We start from the raw sequence: 20,536 nt of genomic DNA, 5'->3' as shown, positions 1-20,536 counted from the left end.
ATTTCTTTGGAGAAAGGGGGGAATGTGGACTTAAAATGGTGTCAGTGCTTTAACCCATGGCAAAAAAAGGAGGAAAGAAGGGAAAAGAAGAAAGTTGAATTATAAAAGCAAAATATTGTGGATGTTGGAAATCTGAAATAAAAATAGAAAATGCTGGAAATACTCAGCAGGACAGGCAATATCTGTGGAGGGTGAAACAGAGTTAACGTTTCAGGTCATGACCTTTCATCAGAACCGAAAGGTCATCGACCTGAAACGTTAACTCTGTTTCTCTCTCCACAGATGCTGCCTGACCTGCTGAGGGTTTCCAGAATTCTCTGTTTTATTTGAATTATGCTCGAGAGGAAGGTGAAGTACAGGTGAATGCCACTGTAGCTCCAACCCTTTCTTCCTTGGATTGGGAGGTTGTATGGTGGCGTTTACAATTGTCCTCGTGGGATTTCCGGATCTTGGATTTAATCAGCGTAGGGAGGCTCTGCTCTCCCTGCTTGGAGAAGGCGCCTAACGGTGAGGGAGATACATCTCCCAGCCTACGAGCAGGTTGCTTCCTCATCCACTTAAATTGGATATGGCGGAAGTGTCCAATCCTTTAGAGCGATGGGGATATCCACATACCTCAGGAATCCAGGTTACTGTATGACATGAATCTTGTCCATGTTACCCCACTATTCAAAAAAGGTGGTAGAGAGAAAATGGGGAATTACAGACCGGTAAGCCTGACATCGTTAGTGGGGAAAATGCTAGAGTCCATTATAAAAGATGTAATAGCAGAGCACTTGGAAAACAGTGACAGGATCGGACAAAGTCAACATGGATTTACAAAAGGTAAATCGTGCTCGACTAATCTACTGGAATTTTTTGAGGGTGTAACTGGTAAAATAGGTAAGGGAGAACCAGTGGATGTGTTGTATTTGGACTTTCAAAAGGCTTTCGATAAGGTCCCGCATAAGAGATTAGCGTGTAAAGTTAAGGCACATGGGATTGGGGGCAAGGTATTGACTTGGATAGAGAACTGGTTGGCAGATAGGAAGCAAAGAGTTGGAATAAACGGGTCTTTTTCCGAGTGGCAGGCAGTGACTAGTGGGGTACCGCTGGGATCAGTCCTTGGACCCCAGCTATTCACAATATATATTAGTGATATAGACAAGGGAACTAGCTGTAATATCTCCAAGTTTGCAGACGACACAAAGCTGGGTGGGCGTGTGTGCTGTGAGGAGGATGCCGAGAAACTCCAGTATGATTTGGATAGGTTGGGTGATTGGGCAGAAGCATGGCAGATGCAATATAACGTGGATAAATGCGAGGTTATCCACTTTGGTGTCAAAAACAGGAAGGCAGATTATTATCTGAATGGCAATAGATTGGGAGAAGGGGAAGTGCAACGAGACCTGGGCGTCCTTGTGCACCAGTCGCTGAAGGTAAGCATGCAGGTGCAGCAGGCAGTTAAGAAGGCAAATGGTATGTTGGCCTTCGTAGCGAGAGGGTTTGAGTACAGGAACAAGGATGTCTTGCTACAGTTGTACAGGGCCTTGGTGAGACCACATCTTGAGTATTGTGTGCAGTTTTGGTCACCTTATCTGAGGAAGGACGTTCTTGCCATGGAGGGAGTTCAGTGAAGATTCACCAGGCTGATACCTGGGATGGCAGGAATGACGTATGAGGAGAGATTGTGTCGATTGGGCTTCTACTCGCTGGAGTTTAGAAGAATGAGAGGGGATCGCATTGAAACTTATAAAATTCTGACAGGACTGGACAGACTAGATGCAGGAAGGATGTTCCCGATGGTCGGGGAGTCCAGAACCAGGGGCCATAGTCTAAGGATAAGGGGTAAGCCATTTAGGACAGAAATGAGGATGAATTTCTTCACCCAGAGAGTGGTGAACCTGTGGAATTCTCTACCACAGAAGGCAGTAGAGGCCAATTCATTAAATATATTCAAGAAGGAGTTGGATATATTTCTTAAGGCTAAAGGGATCAAGGGATATGGGGAGAAGGCAGGAACAGGGTACTGAATTTGGATGATCAGCCATGATCGCATTGAATGGCGGAGCAGGCTCGAGGGGCTGAATGGCCTACTCCTGCTCCTATCTTCTATGTTTCTATGTGGAAATGACTTATGAAATAATACTGGGCGGCCTGCTGGTGGCGCTGTCCAGGGAGAGTATAAATACTCGGGCATGGGCCCAGCTTGGGCAGGACATTCTTTAACAGGAACGAGCGAAGGACACAACTAGATCTCCATGTTGAAAAACAGTTAATTAAAGCCTTGTTTAATACTCAGACCAAATGCCTAGTAGTTTTCTTACATCACTGTAGATCCTGACTGGAGGGGAAGGTGCACTTCTAATGATAGCTGGCAGAACTGTCCGCCTGTCTTATTCCCCACCAGCAGATTGGCTGTTTTACCAGCGTTTTTTTTCAGAAGGTTACCATATTCATCAGCGACCTTCTGTGAGAAGGGAAGGGATTGAAGAAGATCTAGGCAGAGTGACTTTTTTTTAGTATGAGGAGCTCTGGCTGCATTCCTAAGCAGGCCAAATTTAAAACATTTTTTTTAAAGGTGACGTCGTGGTGGTGAGCCACCTTCTTTAACCATTCGTGACATCATCCGAAAACACAGCATTAGTTTCCACATGTACGCTGATGACAGCCAGCTCTGCCTCACTACCACTTCTCTCAACCCCTCCACGGTCTCTAAATTGTCAGACTGCTTGTCCGACATACAGTTCTGGATGAGCAGAAGTTTTCTCCAATTAAATATTGGGAAGACCAACGCCATTGTTTTCGGTCCCTGCCACAAACTCCGTTCCCTAGCCACTGACTTCATCGCTTTCCCTAACATCTATCTGAGGCTGAACCACACTGTTCGCATCCTTGGTGTCATATTCGACCCTGAAATGAGCTTCCGACCACATATCCGCAGCATGATAAAGACCGCCTACTTCCACCTCCGTAACATCGCCCGTCTCCGCCCTTGCCTCAGCTCATCCGCTGCTGAAACTCTCATCCATGCCTTTGTTGCCTCTAGACTTGACTATTCCAATGCTGGCCTCCCACATTGCACCCTACGTAAACTTGAGGTCATTCAAAACTCGGCTGCCCGTGTCCTAACCCGCACCAAGTCCCGTTCGCCCATCACCCCTTTGCTCACTGACCTACATTGGCTACCGGTTAAGCAGCGCCTCGATTTCAAAATTCTCATCCTTGTTTTCAAATCCCTCCATGGCCTCGTCCCTTCCTATCTCTGTAATCTCCTTCAGCCCCACAACATCCCCCGATATATCTGCGCTCCTCTAATTCTGCCCTCTTGAGCATTCCTGATTATAATCGCTCAACCTTCTATTGCCTAGGCCCCAAGCTTTGGAATTCCTTCCCTAAACCTCTCCGCCTCTCTTTCCTCCTTTAAGACGCTCCTTAAAACCTACCTCTTTGACCAAGCTTTTGGTCACCTGCACTAATTTATCCTTATGTGGATCAGGGTTAAATTTGGTGTCTTAAAATACTCCTGTGCAGCGCCTTGGAACGTTTTACTACGTTAAAGGCGCTATATAAATACAAGTTGTTGTTGTTGCAGTCCGTATGGTGAAGGAACTTCCATTGCAGTTAGGGAGGGAGTTTCAGGATTTTGACCCAGCAACTGTTGGCATACGGAACTCGGTTAATTCAGCTTCTGGAAGGTGTCCATGTTTAGTTCATTAAATATAGTGAAAAAATGTGGTTGTTATCATTGGAGAGAGAGAGGGAGAGAGAGAGATACAGATTTCACTTAGCAACAGCCGGTGTTCGTAACCAACTGGCCTTGGATATTTTCCTAATAGAATGTTTCGATTAGAAATGTTATGGGATGATAAGACAGTCTAGAGACTAGAAGGTTTATGCTTACCACAGCAAGGCCACAGTGTTTTTACGTGCTTCTAACGTTGTTGATGTATGTTGAAGAAAATGTAGACTTGTGCCTCTAGACTATGCGGTAGCCAGAGACTACCATATTAGGCAATGCCAACTCCAGTTTGATAAGAGAATAGTGTATAAATATAAGCATTTTCCTTTGTTCAAGCTGCATGAAAAGACCCATGCCTAGGTTTGTGTGCTCTTTCTGTGACTATACGCCGCTTGTAAATTGCTTTCTATGCTGAAGTTAAAGAATAAAATGATTACAACCAGAAGACTGAATTCATTACTACTAAAGTGAACACCAGAACACTGTTTCAAGACAACAGCGACGATGGAAGAGTGGCGATATACTTCCAAGTCAGGATGGTGTGTGACTTGGAGGGGAACTTGGAGGTGGTGGTGTTCCCATGCGCCTGCTGCCATTGTCTTTCTAGGTGGTAGAGGTCGCAGGTTTGTGAGGTGCTGTTGAAGAAGCCTTGACGAATTGCCGCAATTATGTAGCTGAAAAGAAGCCCCATCAGGTTCCTTGGCTTCAGGCTTGACACCTGGTAGTAGGGCACACAGCCTACACAGACTCAGAGGCCCAGAGGTGAAACAGCGAGGATATAGGTAAAATACCATCTCTGCAAAAAAAAACTGTTGATACGTTGGGCTGTGGGGCCCATATAAGTCACTACCGTCATTATCCTATGCCCCAGGTTTAATGTAGATTATGAAATCATTTGACATGGTTTTTTACATCGACGCAAAAACTGCATTTATAGCTAGTGAATGAAGTTGCTGAATTAACAGTTCGATATTTGGCAAGCAATGTGAAGCCACCTCAAGAAGTTCATTTCACACTGCTTCAGCTTTGCACCACCTCCAATGTAATTACAACTGAACTTTCAAAACTCCATTTTAAAACATTTCAGTGTTAGCAAAGAATTGATTATCACATCAGCTGTTCAAATTGAAATAAGATTTGAACAGGGCTTCATGCCTGTGTGAAAAGGTCCTTGCTCATAGCTCTTCTTTGCCTGACCAGAGAGCGGTGTGGAGCCAGCAGTATAACTCCATGTTGCTGCCTTAGGTTGCTCTAAAATACATACCAGTCTGTTGCGTAACCGGGCAGTTAGAGAACTTTACATTAGTTCACATCCATTTTTTAAGATAATCCTAACAAGAAGTCATTTTTTTTCAATACTTTGCTTACTCTATTTAATAAGGACAAAACGCAAAAAAATCAACTCATTGAGATCTGACAAACTCACCCTTGCACTTTGTCCTGCAATAAGCTGATCATCCTCTGTCTGGACACTTGTCCGGCTACGCACATCATAGTCTTCTTGTTCAAAGTCAGAATCATCCTCTAGTTCTTCCGGAGTCTGAATAGGAAAAAAAATATAGCAAGAGGTTATTACTTACTATAATCTTTGAACGGTCTACCTCTGATAAGTGCACAGATGCCATCAGATTCTATAACTCACATTAAACAATTCAACAGGGCAGAAGCTATTACGCTGTAGAGGGTCGTCGTTTTTCTTAAGTAGAATTGAGACCAGGACTAATCCCAGGGTTGTCAGACAAAGCTTTGTCCTGGAACATTTCTGTGCGAGCTCTAATTAATAACAAGCCCAATTTCAATAAAAATCCCATGTAGAACTGCACGGTAAATCCATCTGTTCCAGGGGCTATGAGTGCCTGACACACTGCTTTCTAATTCTGCTTCATCTAATGACTCTTCCTGCTGGAGGTCAACTAATTGCAGAATCTGGCTGTCTCTGAGAAAAGTGGTCTAATTTATTTTACTTGAATCTTTTACGGCTATTCTAACAGAAATGTTGGAATAGCGTTGAAAGAAGTCTGAGGTCGACACTTTTACTCTCCCAATCTGCTTTTTTTTCTTACGTGTACGTGCTCCATGAGAGGGTACAATAGCATAGTGGTTATGTTACTGGACTAGTATTCCAGAGGGCTGGACTAAGAATTCGAGGAATGCGAGTTCAAATCCCAGCATAGCAGTTTGAGAATTTGAATTCAGTTTTTAAAAAGATCTGGAAATAGCAAGCTGGTACCAGAAAAAATTGATCATGGAGCTGTTGGTTTGGTGTAAAAATCCAACTGGTTCACTAGTCTTCTTAGGCAGTCCCTCGGAACTGAGGATGACTTGCTTCCACATTAAAAATGAGTTCTCAGGTGACTGATGAGTCCAATGCGGGACCTACAGTCTCTGTCACAGGTGGGGCAGACGGTGGTTGAAGGGGCGGGTGGGTGGGGTGCTTGGGTTGACGTGCGCTCCTTGCGCTGCCTGCGCTTGGCTTCCGCTTGCTCCCGGCGAAGAGACTCGAGGTGTTCGCCGCCCTCCCGGATGCTTCTCCTCCACTTTGTGCGGTCTTGGGCCAGGGATTCCCAGGTGTCGGTGGGGATGTTGCACTTTTTCAAGGAGGCTTTGAGGGTGTCCTTGAAGCGTTTCCTCTGCCCACCTGGGGCTCTCCTGCCGTGCCGGAGCTCCGAGTAGAGCGCTTGCTCACTGGTGTCCTTTAGAGAAGAACACCTGCCAGTCTTACCCGGTTTGGTCTCTAGGTGACTCCAATCCCACGCCACCTTCTCAGGGCAAATAGGGATAGGCAATAAATGCCAACAAAGCCTAAATCCCAAGAATTTATTAAAATTAAAAAATGCACCCTTCTTACTTTGCCCTCCCAATTTTCAACACTTACTGGTTATCCAACATCAGCAACAATGGACAAACCACCATCATCGCTCAGTTATATATTATGATGCTGCCATATTAATTTGAAGAAAAGTGAATGATAAAAGATATATGAGCATATAATTAGAACCAAAAATGTTCCGCACGGGGAGGTGCACACGTTAGTAGCCCTGTCGCTTTGGAATTGACAGGTTGTTGACTTGGCTCCCAATCAGGATTCAGCAGTTAAAGGGTGAATATCTGCAGCCTTTCTCCCACTCGTCTGCCGTAACATTAGTAGAGGAGCCACAGAAACCCCAGAAAAATGGCTCCCGGTCCAGCAATGCCTCGATGTTAAAAAATGTATCCTTGTGTTCACGGCCTCGTCCTTCCCTATCTCTGTAACCTCCTCCAGCGCTACAACCCTTTGGGAACTCGGCGTTCCTCCAATTCTAGCATCTTGTGCATTCCCCACATCCTGCGCTCCACCATTGGTGGCCGTGCCTTCAGCTGTCTAGGCCCTAAGCTCTGGAATTCCCTCACTAAATCTTTCTACCTGCTTTAAGATGTTCCTTAAAACCCACCTGTCCCAATATCTCCTTATGTGGCTCAGTGTCAAATTTTATCTGATAATGCTCCTTGGTATGTTTTGTTAGGTTAAAGGCCCTATATAAATGCAAGTTATTTTCCAAGAGTTTCAATGGTTACAGGGGACAAGTGGGAGAACACCATGGACATTCACTCCCGCACTCTGATCTGGCACTCCAGTGCAGTACTGACCGAATGCTGAATAGCCCTCGCATTAAAGATCCCAGTATTGTGAGGGTGCCAGTCAGTTCCTTCTGTAACCTCTAGATGGCACCTTCACTTGTTTGTTTAATTGTTTCTAGCCCTTTGTTAATTGTTCCTAGCCTCCTGTGTTAATTCTTAACGGCCTGTTAGCTGTTCATGGGTTTCACCTGGTTTTCTTGGTATATAAGTTCTGTGGTTGCTTTCCTCTGTGCTCAGTCCTAACCGGGGACTAGCCTTCGCTCTGTGGCTGCTGGCTTTGACTAGCTGGCTGCCATGGTTCTCGAGCTCTGTATTTAAGATGTATCTAAGTCTGTGTTCTTGTTGTTCTTAGTCTTGATAAGGTGCTGGGCTGGACTAGCGTGTTGCCATGTTGGCGCTTGTCTTGAGCTCTGTATTGATTAGCCTTTACCCCTGTGGTAGCCCCTTGTGATAGCTTGTCTCGAGTCTCGTCTCGGCAAGCTGGTTGCGCTTGTGGTAAGCTTATCCCAGCTCAGTATGGACAAGTAGGTTGCCTCATGGAAGCTGTCCTGAGTTCCTATCTTGACTAGCCGTTTGGTAGCTTGTCTTAAGTTCTTATGTTTGTTGCTGTGTTCCTTGTGTGAATCTAGTTATGTGTGAATCTAGTAAAGTTCAAACAAAGTACTGTATATTTGCCTCTCGCCTCGTTTCTGCACTTGGGTCCAGAACCTACATTACCCGGAGAGCACGGCCCCGTGTCTACATGGCCCCGTGGCTCCCCACCCCCGTCACAGTAGGACTGAGCCACTATGGACCCAGCAGCGATGGAGGAGTTTTGTTTTGTTCTTGCCTGTTTAGGTACTTTCCCTGCTGTGTCTTTGTGTAAAACTTTTGAGTCTCCTAGGAAGAAGACTCCCACTATGTTAAATATTCAGGTGAACTCTCAAGTCTCCTGGGCCTTCATTGTGTTAACATTTCGAGTAAACTTTCAAGTCTCCTGGGCCTTCGTTGTGTTAAACTTTCAAGTCAACCTCTCAAGCTTCTTGGGCCTCTACTGTGTTAGACCCCCAAGTAAACTCTCAAGCTTCTTGGGCCTCTACTGTGTTAGACCCCCAAGTAAACTCTCAAGCTTCTTGGGCCTCTACTGTGTTAGACCCCCAAGTCAACTCTCAAGCTTCTTGGGCCTCTACTGTGTTAGACCCCCAAGTGAACTCTCAGGCCTCCTGTTTGGCCTTCATCGTGTTAGAATTTTGAGTGAATTTTCAAATTTCCTGGACTTTCATTGTGCTAACTTTCTAGTTAATTTTCAAGTTTCCTGGGCTTCTACTGTGTTAATTTTCGAGGGAACTTTCAGGTCTCCTATGTTAAATTCAAGTGAACTTTCAAGTCTACTGGACAATTAAACTCTCAAGTTCTCCTGGACAAGTCAAACTCTCGAGTTCTTCTGGACAAGTTAAATTTTCAAGCTGTCCTGGACAAGATAACTTTCAAGCTCTCCTGGATAAGATACTTTTGAGTTCTCCTGGACAAATATAATCCATTGAGCGTGCTAACTCTGGAGAAACGATGGCTTCATTGCTGACAAAGATTTTGGTCATATGATTGCCACGACATGTCCTTGCCGCTAGTGGATGAGGAGGATGATTCTGTCTTGAGATTTCTGAACATCTGCTGTTTGTGAACAGTTGGAATGGGAAATATCATTGCTTGAAAAGCTAAGAAGATTCGCCCTGTGTCTTAGCGCCCTGTGTCTTAGCGCCCCTGAACTCCACAGGGATTTTCGCTGTCGCCATCCTGATTGTCCAGAGGGAACGTCAGGAGCCGTTCCTAGGGGAGGGGGTCCTGTGAGGGTGCCAGTCAGTTCCTTCTGTAACCTCTAGATGGCACCTTCACTCGTTTGTTTAATTGTTTTTAGCCCTTTGTTAATTGTTCCTAGCCTCCTGTGTTAATTCTTAACGGCCTGTTAGCTGTTCATGGGTTTCACCTGGTTTTCTTGGTATATAAGTTCTGTGGTTGCTTTCCTCTGTGCTCAGTCCTAACCGGGGACTAGCCTTCGCTCTGTGGCTGCTGGCTTTGACTAGCTGGCTGCCATGGTTCTCGAGCTCTGTATTTAAGATGTATCTAAGTCTGTGTTCTTGTTGTTCTTAGTCTTGATAAGGTGCTGGGCTGGACTAGCGTGTTGCCATGTTGGCGCTTGTCTTGAGCTCTGCATTGATAAGCCTTTACCCCTGTGGTAGCCCCTTGTGATAGCTTGTCTCGAGTCTCGTCTCGGCAAGCTGGTTGCGCTTGTGGTAAGCTTATCCCAGCTCAGTATGGACAAGTAGGTTGCCTCATGGAAGCTGTCCTGAGTTCCTATCTTGACTAGCCGTTTGGTAGCTTGTCTTAAGTTCTTATGTTTGTTGCTGTGTTCCTTGTGTGAATCTAGTTATGTGTGAATCTAGTAAAGTTCAAACAAAGTACTGTATATTTGCCTCTCGCCTCGTTTCTGCACTTGGGTCCAGAACCTACATTACCCGGAGAGCACGGCCCTGTGTCTACACGGCCCCGTGGCTCCCCACCCCCGTCACAAGTATAGTATTAAAGAGGAGCAGGGTGCTTCTCTCAGCAAATTTCCTGCCTCAACAAACACCATTAAAAAGATGTTCAAATGGTCATTCCTTTCATTGCTGTTTGTGGGACATTGGTGGTGCGGAATAGCTATCATGGTGTCACTGCACTCAAAAAGTGGTTCATCGTGTGAAACAGTTTAGCTTCAGGGATGTGATGAGGAATTAAAAATTGTAAGTATTTCTTTCTTTCACGTGGACAATGATGAATATTCTTCTATACCACGAAAGCCAGTATGCCTTCAGCCTCCCAAGGCAAAAATCAGTAATGCCAAATTATTCAAAATGCTGTTTTTCAGTGAGTTCTTGCACAGCAAGACATCATACTTTGGATCTTTGATCTAAGCTGAGCTTGATGCCCTGAAGAGTCAGAATATTGTACCTACCATGGAGCCATTACATGCCAATCAATGATACTCATACACAAAGAATAGCCACTTGATATATATTAATCGCCTGGACTTGGGTATACAGCACATAATTTCAAAGTTTGCAGATAATACAAAACAGTGAGGAGAATGTTAGCAGACTTTAAGAGGGCATAGACAGACCGGTGGAATGGGTAGGGATATGGCAGATGAAATTTAATGCAGAGAAATGTGAAGTGATTAATTTTTGAAGGAAGAACGAGGAGAGGCAATTTAAATTAAATGGCACAATTTTAAAGGGTGTGCAGGAACAGAGAGACCTGGGGGCTCACGTACACAAATCTTTGAAGGTGATAGGACAAGCTGAGAAGGCTGTTAAAAAAGCATACAGGATCCTGGGCTTTATAAATAGATGCATAGAGTAGAAAAGCAAAGAAGTTATGCTAAATCTTTTTAAAACACTGATTCGGCCTCAGCTGTGATAGTGTCCAATTCTGGGCATCGCACTTTAGGAAGGATGCCAAGGGCTTGGAGAGGGTGCAGAGGAGATTTACTGGAATGGTAGCAGGGATGAGGGACTTCAGTTATGTGGAGAGACTAGAGAAGCTGGGTTTGTTCTCCTCAGAGCAAAAAAGGTTAAGGGGAGATTTAATACAGGTGTTGGTATAATGCCGGCCCACTAAAAGCTGATTGGAGGCACTGGTTCAATTTTTTTTTTAAATTTCTGATCCCATAGCTATCCCACTTTATCTTAAAGTGAACTGAAGTCACTAGGCCCTGCCTCAAAATGCAACTATCACCAATAGACCAGCCAAAGTTTTCCCGCACAGGTGGCTTTATACCATTACATTTTCAAACTGGGATCTCAGAATTCTGCCTTCTGCAATGATAGCAGTGTTTCCCAGTGTCTTTGGAAGCCAGATAGGGGGCCCCTAGGAATGTGCCAATTGTGTAGCGAGTTCCCCAAGATTATGACACTATTTTATAAAGGATGTCAAGACCTTGGAGAAGGTGCAGACAGAGAGATATTTACCAGGATGACACCAGGGATGTGGAAATTCAGTTATGTAGAGAGGCTAGAACATAAGAACATAAGAACATAAGAAATAGGAGCAGGAGTAGGCCAATCGGCCCCTCGAGCCTGCTCCGTCATTCAATAAGATCATGGCTGATCTGATCCTAACTGCCAATCCACGATCACAGAACCATCTCCTGAATCTAACAGAATTAGACACACGAAATAGGAGCAGGATCAGGCTACACGGCCCCTGGGCCCGCTCTGCTACCCACAGGGCCATGACCGATCCGAACCTAGACTCATGTCCAAATTCCTGCCCGCTCCCCGTAACCTTTAATTCCCTTTACTTCTAGGAAACTGTCTATTTCTGTTTTAAATTTATGTAATGATGTAGCTTCTACAGCTTTTGGGGGCAGCATATTCCATGGACCTACCACCCTCTGAGTGAAGTAGTTCCTCCTCATCTCAGTTTTGAAAGAGCAGCCCCTTATTCTAAGACTATGCCCCCTAGTTCTAGTTTCACCCATCATCGGGAACATCTTCCCCGCTTCCACCCGATCCAACCCTTTCACAATCTTATATGTTTCAATAAGATCGCCTCTCATTCTTCTGAACTCCAATGAGTAGAGTCCCAATCTACTCAACCTCTCATCATATGTCCATCCCCTCATCCCCGGGATTAACCGAGTGAACCTTCTTTGTACTGACTCGAGAGCAAGTATGTCCTTTCTTAAGTATGGACACCAAAACTGTACGCAGTATTCCAGGTGCGGTCTCACCAATACCTTGTACAACTGAAGCAATACCTCCCTATTTTTATATTCTATCCCCCTAGCAATGAAAGCCAACATTCCATTGGCCTTCTTAATCACTTGCTGCACCTGCATACTAACCTTTTTGAGTTTCGTGCACCAGGACCCCCAGATCCCTTTGTACTTCAGTACTTTCCAGTTTCTTGCCATTAAGATAATAACTTGCTCTACGATTTTTCCTGCCAAAGTGCATAACCTCACACTTTCCAGTATTGTATTCCATCTGCCAAATCTCTGCCCACTTACTTAGCCTGTCTATGTCCCCTTGCAGGTTTTTTATGTCCTCCTCACTCACTACTTTCCCTCCCATCTTAGTATCATCTGCAAACTTTGATATGTTACACTCGGTCCCCTCCTCCAAATCATTAATATAGATTGTAAAGAGTTGGGGACCCAGCACTGACCCCTGCGGAACACCACTAGTTACTGACTGCCAGTCTGAGAATGAACCATTTATCCCAACTCTCTGCCTTCTGTTAGATAGCCAATCCTCTATCCATGCCAGAATATTACCCCCAATCCCGTGATTTTTTATCTTAAGCAATAATCTTTTGTGTGGCACCTTGTCAAATGCCTTTTGGAAGTCTAAATACACTACGTCCACTGGTTCCCCTTTATCCACCCTATACGTTACTTCCTCAAAGAACTCCAGCAAATTTGTCAAACATGACTTCCCCTTCATAAAACCATGCTGACTTTGTCCTATTAAATTATGATTATCCAAATGTCCTGTTACTGTCTCCTTAATAATGGACTCCAAAATTTTACCTACCACAGATGTTAGGCTAACCGGTCTATAGTTTCCAGCCTTCTGTCTACTGCCCTTTTTAAATAAGGGTGTTACATTTGCAGTTTTCCAGTCTGCCGGGACCTTTGCCGAGTCCAGGGAGTTTTGGAAAATTATTACCAATGCATCCACAATCCCTACCGCCACTTCCCTCAAGACCCTAGGATGTAAGCCATCAGGTCCAGGTGATTTATCCGCCTTGAGTCCCATTATTTTACCGAGTACCACTTCCTTAGTGATTTTGATCGTGTTTAGCTCCTCCCCCCCTTTAGCCGCCTGTTTGTCCAGTGCTGGGATATTCTTAGTGTCTTCTACTGTAAAGACTGATGTGAAATATTCATTCAGTGTTTTTGCCATCTCCATATTTCCCACCATTAATTTCCCGGTCTCATCCTCTAAGGGACCAACATTTACTTTAGCCACCCTTTTTCTTTTTATATAACTATAAAAACTCTTACTATCTGTTTTTATATTTTTTGCTAATTTACTTTCATAATCTATCTTCCCTTTCTTAATCAGTCTTTTTGTTATTTTTTGCTGTCTTTTAAAGTTTTCCCAATCCTCTATCCTCCCACTAGATTTTGCTACCTTATATGCCCTTGTTTTTAGTCGAATACTATCCTTAATTTCTTTACTTAGCTACGGATGGCTGTCTTTTCTTTTACACCCTTTTCTTCTCAGTGGAATATATATTTTTTGGAAGTTGTAAAATAACTCCTTAAATGTACACCACTGATCATGTATCGTCTTACCCTTTAATCTATTTTCCCAATCCACTCTACTCAATTCCGCTCTCATACCTTCAGAAGCTGGGGTTGTTCTCCTTAGAGCAAAGACAGCTAAGGGGAGATTTAATACAGGTGTTCAAAATTATATGGGGTTTTGATAGAGTAAATATGGAGAAACTGTTTCCACTGGCAGGAGGGCCAGTAACCAGAGGACACAGATTAAAGGTAATTGGCAAAAAAGCCAGGAGGGAGATGAGGAGAATTTTTTTTTACTCAGCAAGTTGTTATGATCTGGAATGCACTGCCTGAAAGGGTGGTGGAAGCAGATTCAATAATAATTTTCAAAAGGAAATTGGATATATACTTCAAAAGTAAAAATTTGCAGGGCTATGGGGAAAGAGCAGTGAGTGGGATTAATTGGATAGCTCTTTCAAAGAGCCAGCACAGGCACGATGGGCCGAATAGCCTCCTTTCTACTGTTTGATTCTATGATTTGCAGGGAGTCCCTGGAAATGCGCTAATATTTACACAGGGTCCCTGAGGTTGTGCCAATCTCAGAAGTTTGAAAACCATTGTTTTAAGGCAAGAGGAGTGGGTCCTATAGACCGGTTAGCCTAACATCTGTGGTAGGTAAGATTTTGGAGTCCATTATTAAGGAGACAGTAACAGGACATTTGGATAATCATAATTTAATAGGACAAAGTCAGCATGGTTTTATGAAGTGGAAGTCATGTTTGACAAATTTGCTGGAGTTCTTTGAGGAAGTAACATATAGGGTGGATAAAGGGGAACCAGTGGACGTAGTGTATTTAGACTTCCAAAAGGCATTTGACAAGGTGCCACACAAAAGATTATTGCTTAAGATAAAAAATCACGGGATTGGGGGTAATATTCTGGCATGGATAGAGGATTGGCTATCTAACAGAAGGCAGAGAGTTGGGATAAATGGTTCATTCTCAGACTGGCAATCAGTAACTAGTGGTGTTCCGCAGGGGTCAGTGCTGGGTCCCCAACTCTTTACAATCTATATTAATGATTTGGAGGAGGGGACCGAGTGTAACATATCAAAGTTTGCAGATGATACTAAGATGGGAGGGAAAGTAGTGAGTGAGGAGGACATAAAAAACCTGCAAGGGGACAGGCTAAGTAAGTGGGCAGAGATTTGGCAGATGGAATACAATACTGGAAAGTGTGAGGTTATGCACTTTGGCAGGAAAAATCGTAGAGCAAGTTATTATCTTAATGGCAAGAAACTGGAAAGTACTGAAGTACAAAGGGATCTGGGGGTCCTGGTGCACGAAACTCAAAAGGTGAGTATGCAGGTGCAGCAAGTGATTAAGAAGGCCAATGGAATGTTGGCTTTCATTGCTAGGGGGATAGAATATAAAAATAGGGAGGTATTGCTTCAGTTGTGCAAGGTATTGGTGAGACCGCACCTGGAATACGGCGTACAGTTTTGGTGTCCATACTTAAGAAAGGACATACTTGCTCTCGAGTCAGTACAAAGAAGGTTCACTCGGTTAATCCCGGAGATGAGGGGATGGACATATGATGAGAGGTTGAGTAGATTGGGATTCTACTCATTGGAGTTCAGAAGAATGAGAGGCGATCTTATTGAAACATATAAGATTGTGAAGGGTTTGGATCGGGTGGATGCGGGGAGGATGTTCCCGATGATGGGTGAAACTAGAACTAGGGGGCATAGTCTTAGAATAAGGGGCTGCTCTTTCAAAACTGAGATGAGGAGGAACTACTTCACTCAGAGGGTGGTAGGTCCATGGAATATGCTGCCCCAAAAATCTGTAGAAGCTACATCATTACATAAATTGAAAACAGAAATAGACAGTTTCCTAGAAGTAAAGGGAATTAAGGGTTACGGGGAGCGGGCAGGAATTTGGACATGAGTCTAGGTTCGGATCGGTCATGGCCCTGTGGGTAGCGGAGCGGGCCCAGGGGCCGTGTAGCCTGATCCCGCTCCTATTTCGTGTGTCTAATTCTGTTAGATTCAGGAGATGGTTCTGTGATAGTAGATTGGCGGTTAGGATCAGATCAGCCATGATCTTATTGAATGGCGGAGCAGGCTCGAGGGGCCGATTGGCCTACTCCTGCTCCTATTTCTTATGTTCTTATGGGTCGGGGCTTTTTTGTTTAATTCACTATCTGTTAGCCTCTGGCTCACTTTATTAATGAAGAAATCAGAAAACAGCTAATCCACCATTTAAAAAAAAAACTGTCTTGAGGCAATGTGACCTTATGAGGAATGTATATCTGAACACTTTTCTGGAAGACTTCAGCAGTTGCCAGTTTCACAGGTAGCAGAAATTACAAATTGAAAAAAATGCAGTGAGTGCATTATCTATCAGCGAACCTGAAAGCTGACGTGTGTTCATTATTCTCTAAATGCTACTAATAGGTGATTTATGTGCGCACCACATATGCCAAGCCACATCAGCTTCCTGCAGCATTCCTTGCATTAAATATTGAGATATTATTTTACTGGCAGCTTGTTGAGTAAATACTGCAGCTGATTCCCACACTCCGCCCCTTTTTACAGACTTAAAAGGACACGAGAACAAAGCTGTTGGTTCCTCCGATTGGCAGAACAGCACAACAGTGACTGTATTTCAAAAAGTACTTAATTGGCTATAAAGCGCTTTGGGACATCCTGAGGTCATGAAAGGCTCTGTATAAATGTAAGTCTTTCCTTCTTTGATGCAGCAATCACTGACTACATCAACTGACACAGCTTACTGTCAATCAACAATATTTAGGACGGCTTTGTAAAAAGAAATTGGGCCGTAATTTGCGCTAAAACCCGGAACTTACAATCTGTCAAGAATTCTCTTGACAGATGATCCGCATCCCCATCCGCATCCGCGGGTGGAGATTTGCCCAACTTGTGCCCAGCGAATGCCCATGAAATTCTTCTGCCTGAAAAAGCAGGCAGAAGGCCTGCTTTTAACAGCGTAAGTTTTAAAAAACAGAAAAATAAACATTTTTCAATCATTTATACATTTAAAAACCTGTGAAATAAGGTAAATTTATTTTTAGCTCCTTTCAAACATGTAAATTTATTTTTCAAAAAATTTAATATTTAATGACATGCCATTTTAATTAATTTTAAATATGTGACTTTTTATTTTTTATTTATTTGAAGCGTAGAGGTGTTTTGAGGGTATTCCCATTCATACTTTTGGGGATTCCGTCCATACGGAACCTCCATAAGTATGAATGGGGATTCCCTTCTGTCATTCGTTGGGCTGGCCCACGTGATCCCAGGGGCGCTTGCAGGCTCAGGAGCGCGAGTCTCTGTGGATCCCGAGGCAGAAGGTAAGCTTGTAGATTTTTTGCGGGTCGGAAAGCCTTTGACTGCAAATTGAGGCCCATTCTTTTTTAATTCATGCTCGGGATGTGAGCATCGCTGGCAATTTATTGCCCATCCCTAATTGCCCTTGCGAAGGTGGTGGTGTTATTGCCATATATAATGCTTTTAATACTATAATGTAGTATAGTACTATATTGCAGTCTTTAGGCATGGGTTTATGGGACCTTGCTGTATCCAGATTGGCTGCCGCGTTTCCTACGTTACAACAGTCACAACACTTCAAAAGTACTTCATTGGCTGTAAAGCGCTTTGGGGAGTCCAGAGGTCATGAAAGGCGCTATATAAATGCAAGTCTTTATTTTCCTTTTACTCTTACTATGGTATCTATAAATAAAGCAATTTTAAGGTGTGTATTAAGGACTCAAAGAAAAGTTTGCTCTCATATTTAGAACTGCCATTAGTTACTGATTTAATTTTCTAATTTTGACCACTTTTTCTCTCACCCAGGGGTTTCCCTATGTAGGGGGACACCTCACAGTATTGCCAGCACTCAACAACAACGTGCATTTATGCAGCGCTTTTAGCTTAGAAAGACATCCCAAGGCGCCTCACAGAGGTGGAAGGAGAATGGCAGGGGAAATTAGAAAGTAATGACTAAAAGCTTGATCAAAGAGGTGGGTTTTAAAGAGGGTTCTGAAGGAGGAGTAGGTGGTGAAGAGGCGGAGGGGTTTAGCGAGGGCATTCCAGAGAATGGGGCCCAGCAGCTGAAAGCATGGCCGCCAATGGTGGGGCAAAGGAGGGAGGGGAATGTGCAAGAAGCCAGAGTCACATGGAATGAGAGTTCAGGGAGGGGGAATTGTCGGAGGGGGATCCTATCAATGACTTTGGAACTGGCCAGGGATACTGTGCCCCAAATCTTCATGTATGAGGCCTTTGTGACAACAACAAATGCCCTTACCATGTCCCACATCGTTCAGTCATGCCTACTAACTAAACTCTCTGGTGACCTTCACACTGGTGATGACAATGCCTGAAAATGGCTGAAATTATGCCTCGAGTCTGCCTGCACTAAATGACAAAAAATTTGGGGAGGCACCAGAACTGGCTTTGAGTTTTCAGTCTGTGTTCATGATGTTGTTGTCGATATGACATGATGCAGTGGTTGCTAAATGTGCTACTGATATCTAGTAGAGGATGCAATCCAGCATGCTGGCAGATTTCAATTTAACACACATCCAACCTTGCTGTTGGACAGTGTTTGGTTTGTGCACTGCCCTTGTATGTGAGCAGAACAAATCAAGCTGGATCATTTAAAAATTACACAGATGTTTTTGAGGGACCTCCGATTAAAATGCCGTAACAATCAGCCAGCAAAGTAAGGCTGGAGTGTGGGATACCTCAGTAGCTGATCACCCAGACAGATATTTAAAAGGAGTTTGAGGCTCAGGGTTAAGTAAAGATAAAGAACTGTTTTATAATTTACAATCAGTCAATGCAGTCCCGAGGTGCAAATGTACAGACTTAACCTTGGACGTAATTTGTGTAGTCTACAAATCTGAGGAAGGGTGAGGATTGTTTGAAAGCAGCACATGGATGACAGCAGCACATGGATGACAGCAGCACATGGATACCCCAAGTGGCCAGCCAGTGGTCATGTCAACCTAAACACAAGTGTTGACAGAGTATTCAGCTGTGGGGATATCATTCTACATCTACACTACCACAGTTGTCAGCTTGGCTCAGCTTTAGCACTCTTGACTCTTGAGTCCAAACCCACTTCATGCCTTGAGCACATAATCTGGGATGACGCTCTACTTCAGTACTGAGTGAGAGCTACATTGTTGGGGGTGGTAGCCCTGCCTATTCCAGTAGGTATTAAAGATCTCGTGGCACTATTCAAAGAAGAACAATGAGTTCACCATCAACATTGGATTTACTGGTCATTCTTTTCATTACTGTTTGTGGGATCTTGCTGGGCGCAAAATGGCTCCACTGAATTTCAAAGTAATTCACTGTTTGTGAAGCACTTCAGATATTTTTCAGAGACGTAATGAGGTTCTTAATAAATACAAGATTTCCTCACTTCCTTCCAGTAGGAAGGAACTGGGCAGCAATCAGAAACAGGAACCATGGCTGATATTTCCTTCTCTAGGGCGGGAATGCTGAAGTCAATGGGAACGCTCCAACTGCTGACATCAGTTCAATGTGGACCAAGTGTTAAACTGGGCCTGTATGAGTCCAGGAGGTCTTCGGTAATTATTGCTGTCTGTGAGCGGCAATGTTAGCGGCAACCACATGTCAGAGTATCCGGTGGATGATAGAATGGACCAAAACTGTCCATGCCTTTCAATGTCATGTAGCTAAAAGCATAATACTGTGGATGCTGGAAATCTGAAATAAAAACAGAAAATGCTGGAAACACTCAGCAGGTCAGGCAGCATCTGTGGAGACAGAAACAGAGTTAATGGGCTCGATTTTAATGGAGGAGCCGGGATGGAGTCAGGTTGCTTGGTGGGTGGGTTCCAGTCCCGCAGCCAGTTTAATCCGCAGTGGTTCTTCAGGGGCCCAGTTAGCCCCTTCCTCTCATTTCTCCTTTTGGCTGCAGTTTGGATGGTCCCTGGCTGCAATGAGTGCTGGCAAATCAAAGGCTGCTCCCAGATTGGATGAGGACTCCCTCCAAGCTCTTGTGGAGGGAGTAAGAGGGCGCAGGGACATCCTGTTCCCTCGGGATGGCCGGAGGAAGCCTCCTCAGCAAACGAAGGCAACCTGGCTGCACATTGCTGAGGAGGTCAGCGCAAGGTCTGTATGTTCACGCACCTGGCTCCAATGCCGGAAACAATTTAATGATCTTCTGCGATCATCAAAAGTGAGTATCACATCACACTCTGCTTCCCTCCTCTTCTCATCACCAGCACTCTGCTTTGTAAGCCTGTTCCTCCACATTCCAGCTTACCCTTACTTCCCTTGCACCGTTACATATCCATCTCTCCCTCTGTACTGAAACACTTCACCATCCTACTATGCAGCCCTTACACTCGCTCTCACTGTTATGCAATCACAACAACTAACAACGCAGAGGGAGGCTCCTTCCTCTTGCCACCTCACTCCATCTTGGTCTCCCTCTAAGCTTCTATCTTCTGGATTCTTCGCACTCACTCCATCACTCTCGCTGAAACTCCATTTGTGTCCCTCCTTGCAGGAAATGATAGCCCACAATAAGGAGAGATCCAAGACAGGAGGAGGCCCTGCATCCCTCGCTACACTTACATTGGCTGAGGAGTCGGCTCACGAAATCGTGGGCAGTGGCGAGTACCTGGAAGTGGGGGACGGAGAGACGGGCACAGTTGAGGAACCTGATGACAGAGTGCACTTTCAATCCCTCCCATTAAGATTTCATGATTGACTGCAATGACATATGTTGCTGATAGAGATTGACTTCTGATCATCTGCACAATAGGATGTGTCTGCTACCTCCAAATCTGATGTCTAGCTCATGCCTTTACCCTCCCACAGGATCATCGAGAGCCCCCCCCTCCCCACTGTCCAGGAGGAAGAACTGGATGAATCCTCAGAG

General features: G+C 44.4%; 1 protein-coding gene across 2 annotated transcripts in view; it reads right to left on the bottom strand.

Annotated features, from left to right (window-relative positions):
• Window positions 1-20,536, bottom strand: part of ctnna2 (catenin (cadherin-associated protein), alpha 2) — a 1,873,786-nt gene that overhangs the window by 226,811 nt on the left and 1,626,439 nt on the right. For both annotated transcript variants that reach the window (XM_085975533.1, XM_085975534.1), the window contains one exon: window positions 5,148-5,261. In XM_085975533.1, coding sequence (XP_085831659.1) covers window positions 5,148-5,261 — 114 coding nt within the window. The remainder of the gene's footprint in view (window positions 1-5,147; window positions 5,262-20,536) is intronic.

Source organism: Somniosus microcephalus, chromosome 2, assembly GCF_052327205.1.
Source record: "Somniosus microcephalus isolate GS21.2 chromosome 2, FLI_Smic_1.0, whole genome shotgun sequence".
NCBI lineage: Eukaryota > Metazoa > Chordata > Chondrichthyes > Squaliformes > Somniosidae > Somniosus > Somniosus microcephalus.
Note: the sequence above shows the minus strand (reverse complement) of the source record. Positions and strands in the feature narration are given on the sequence as shown.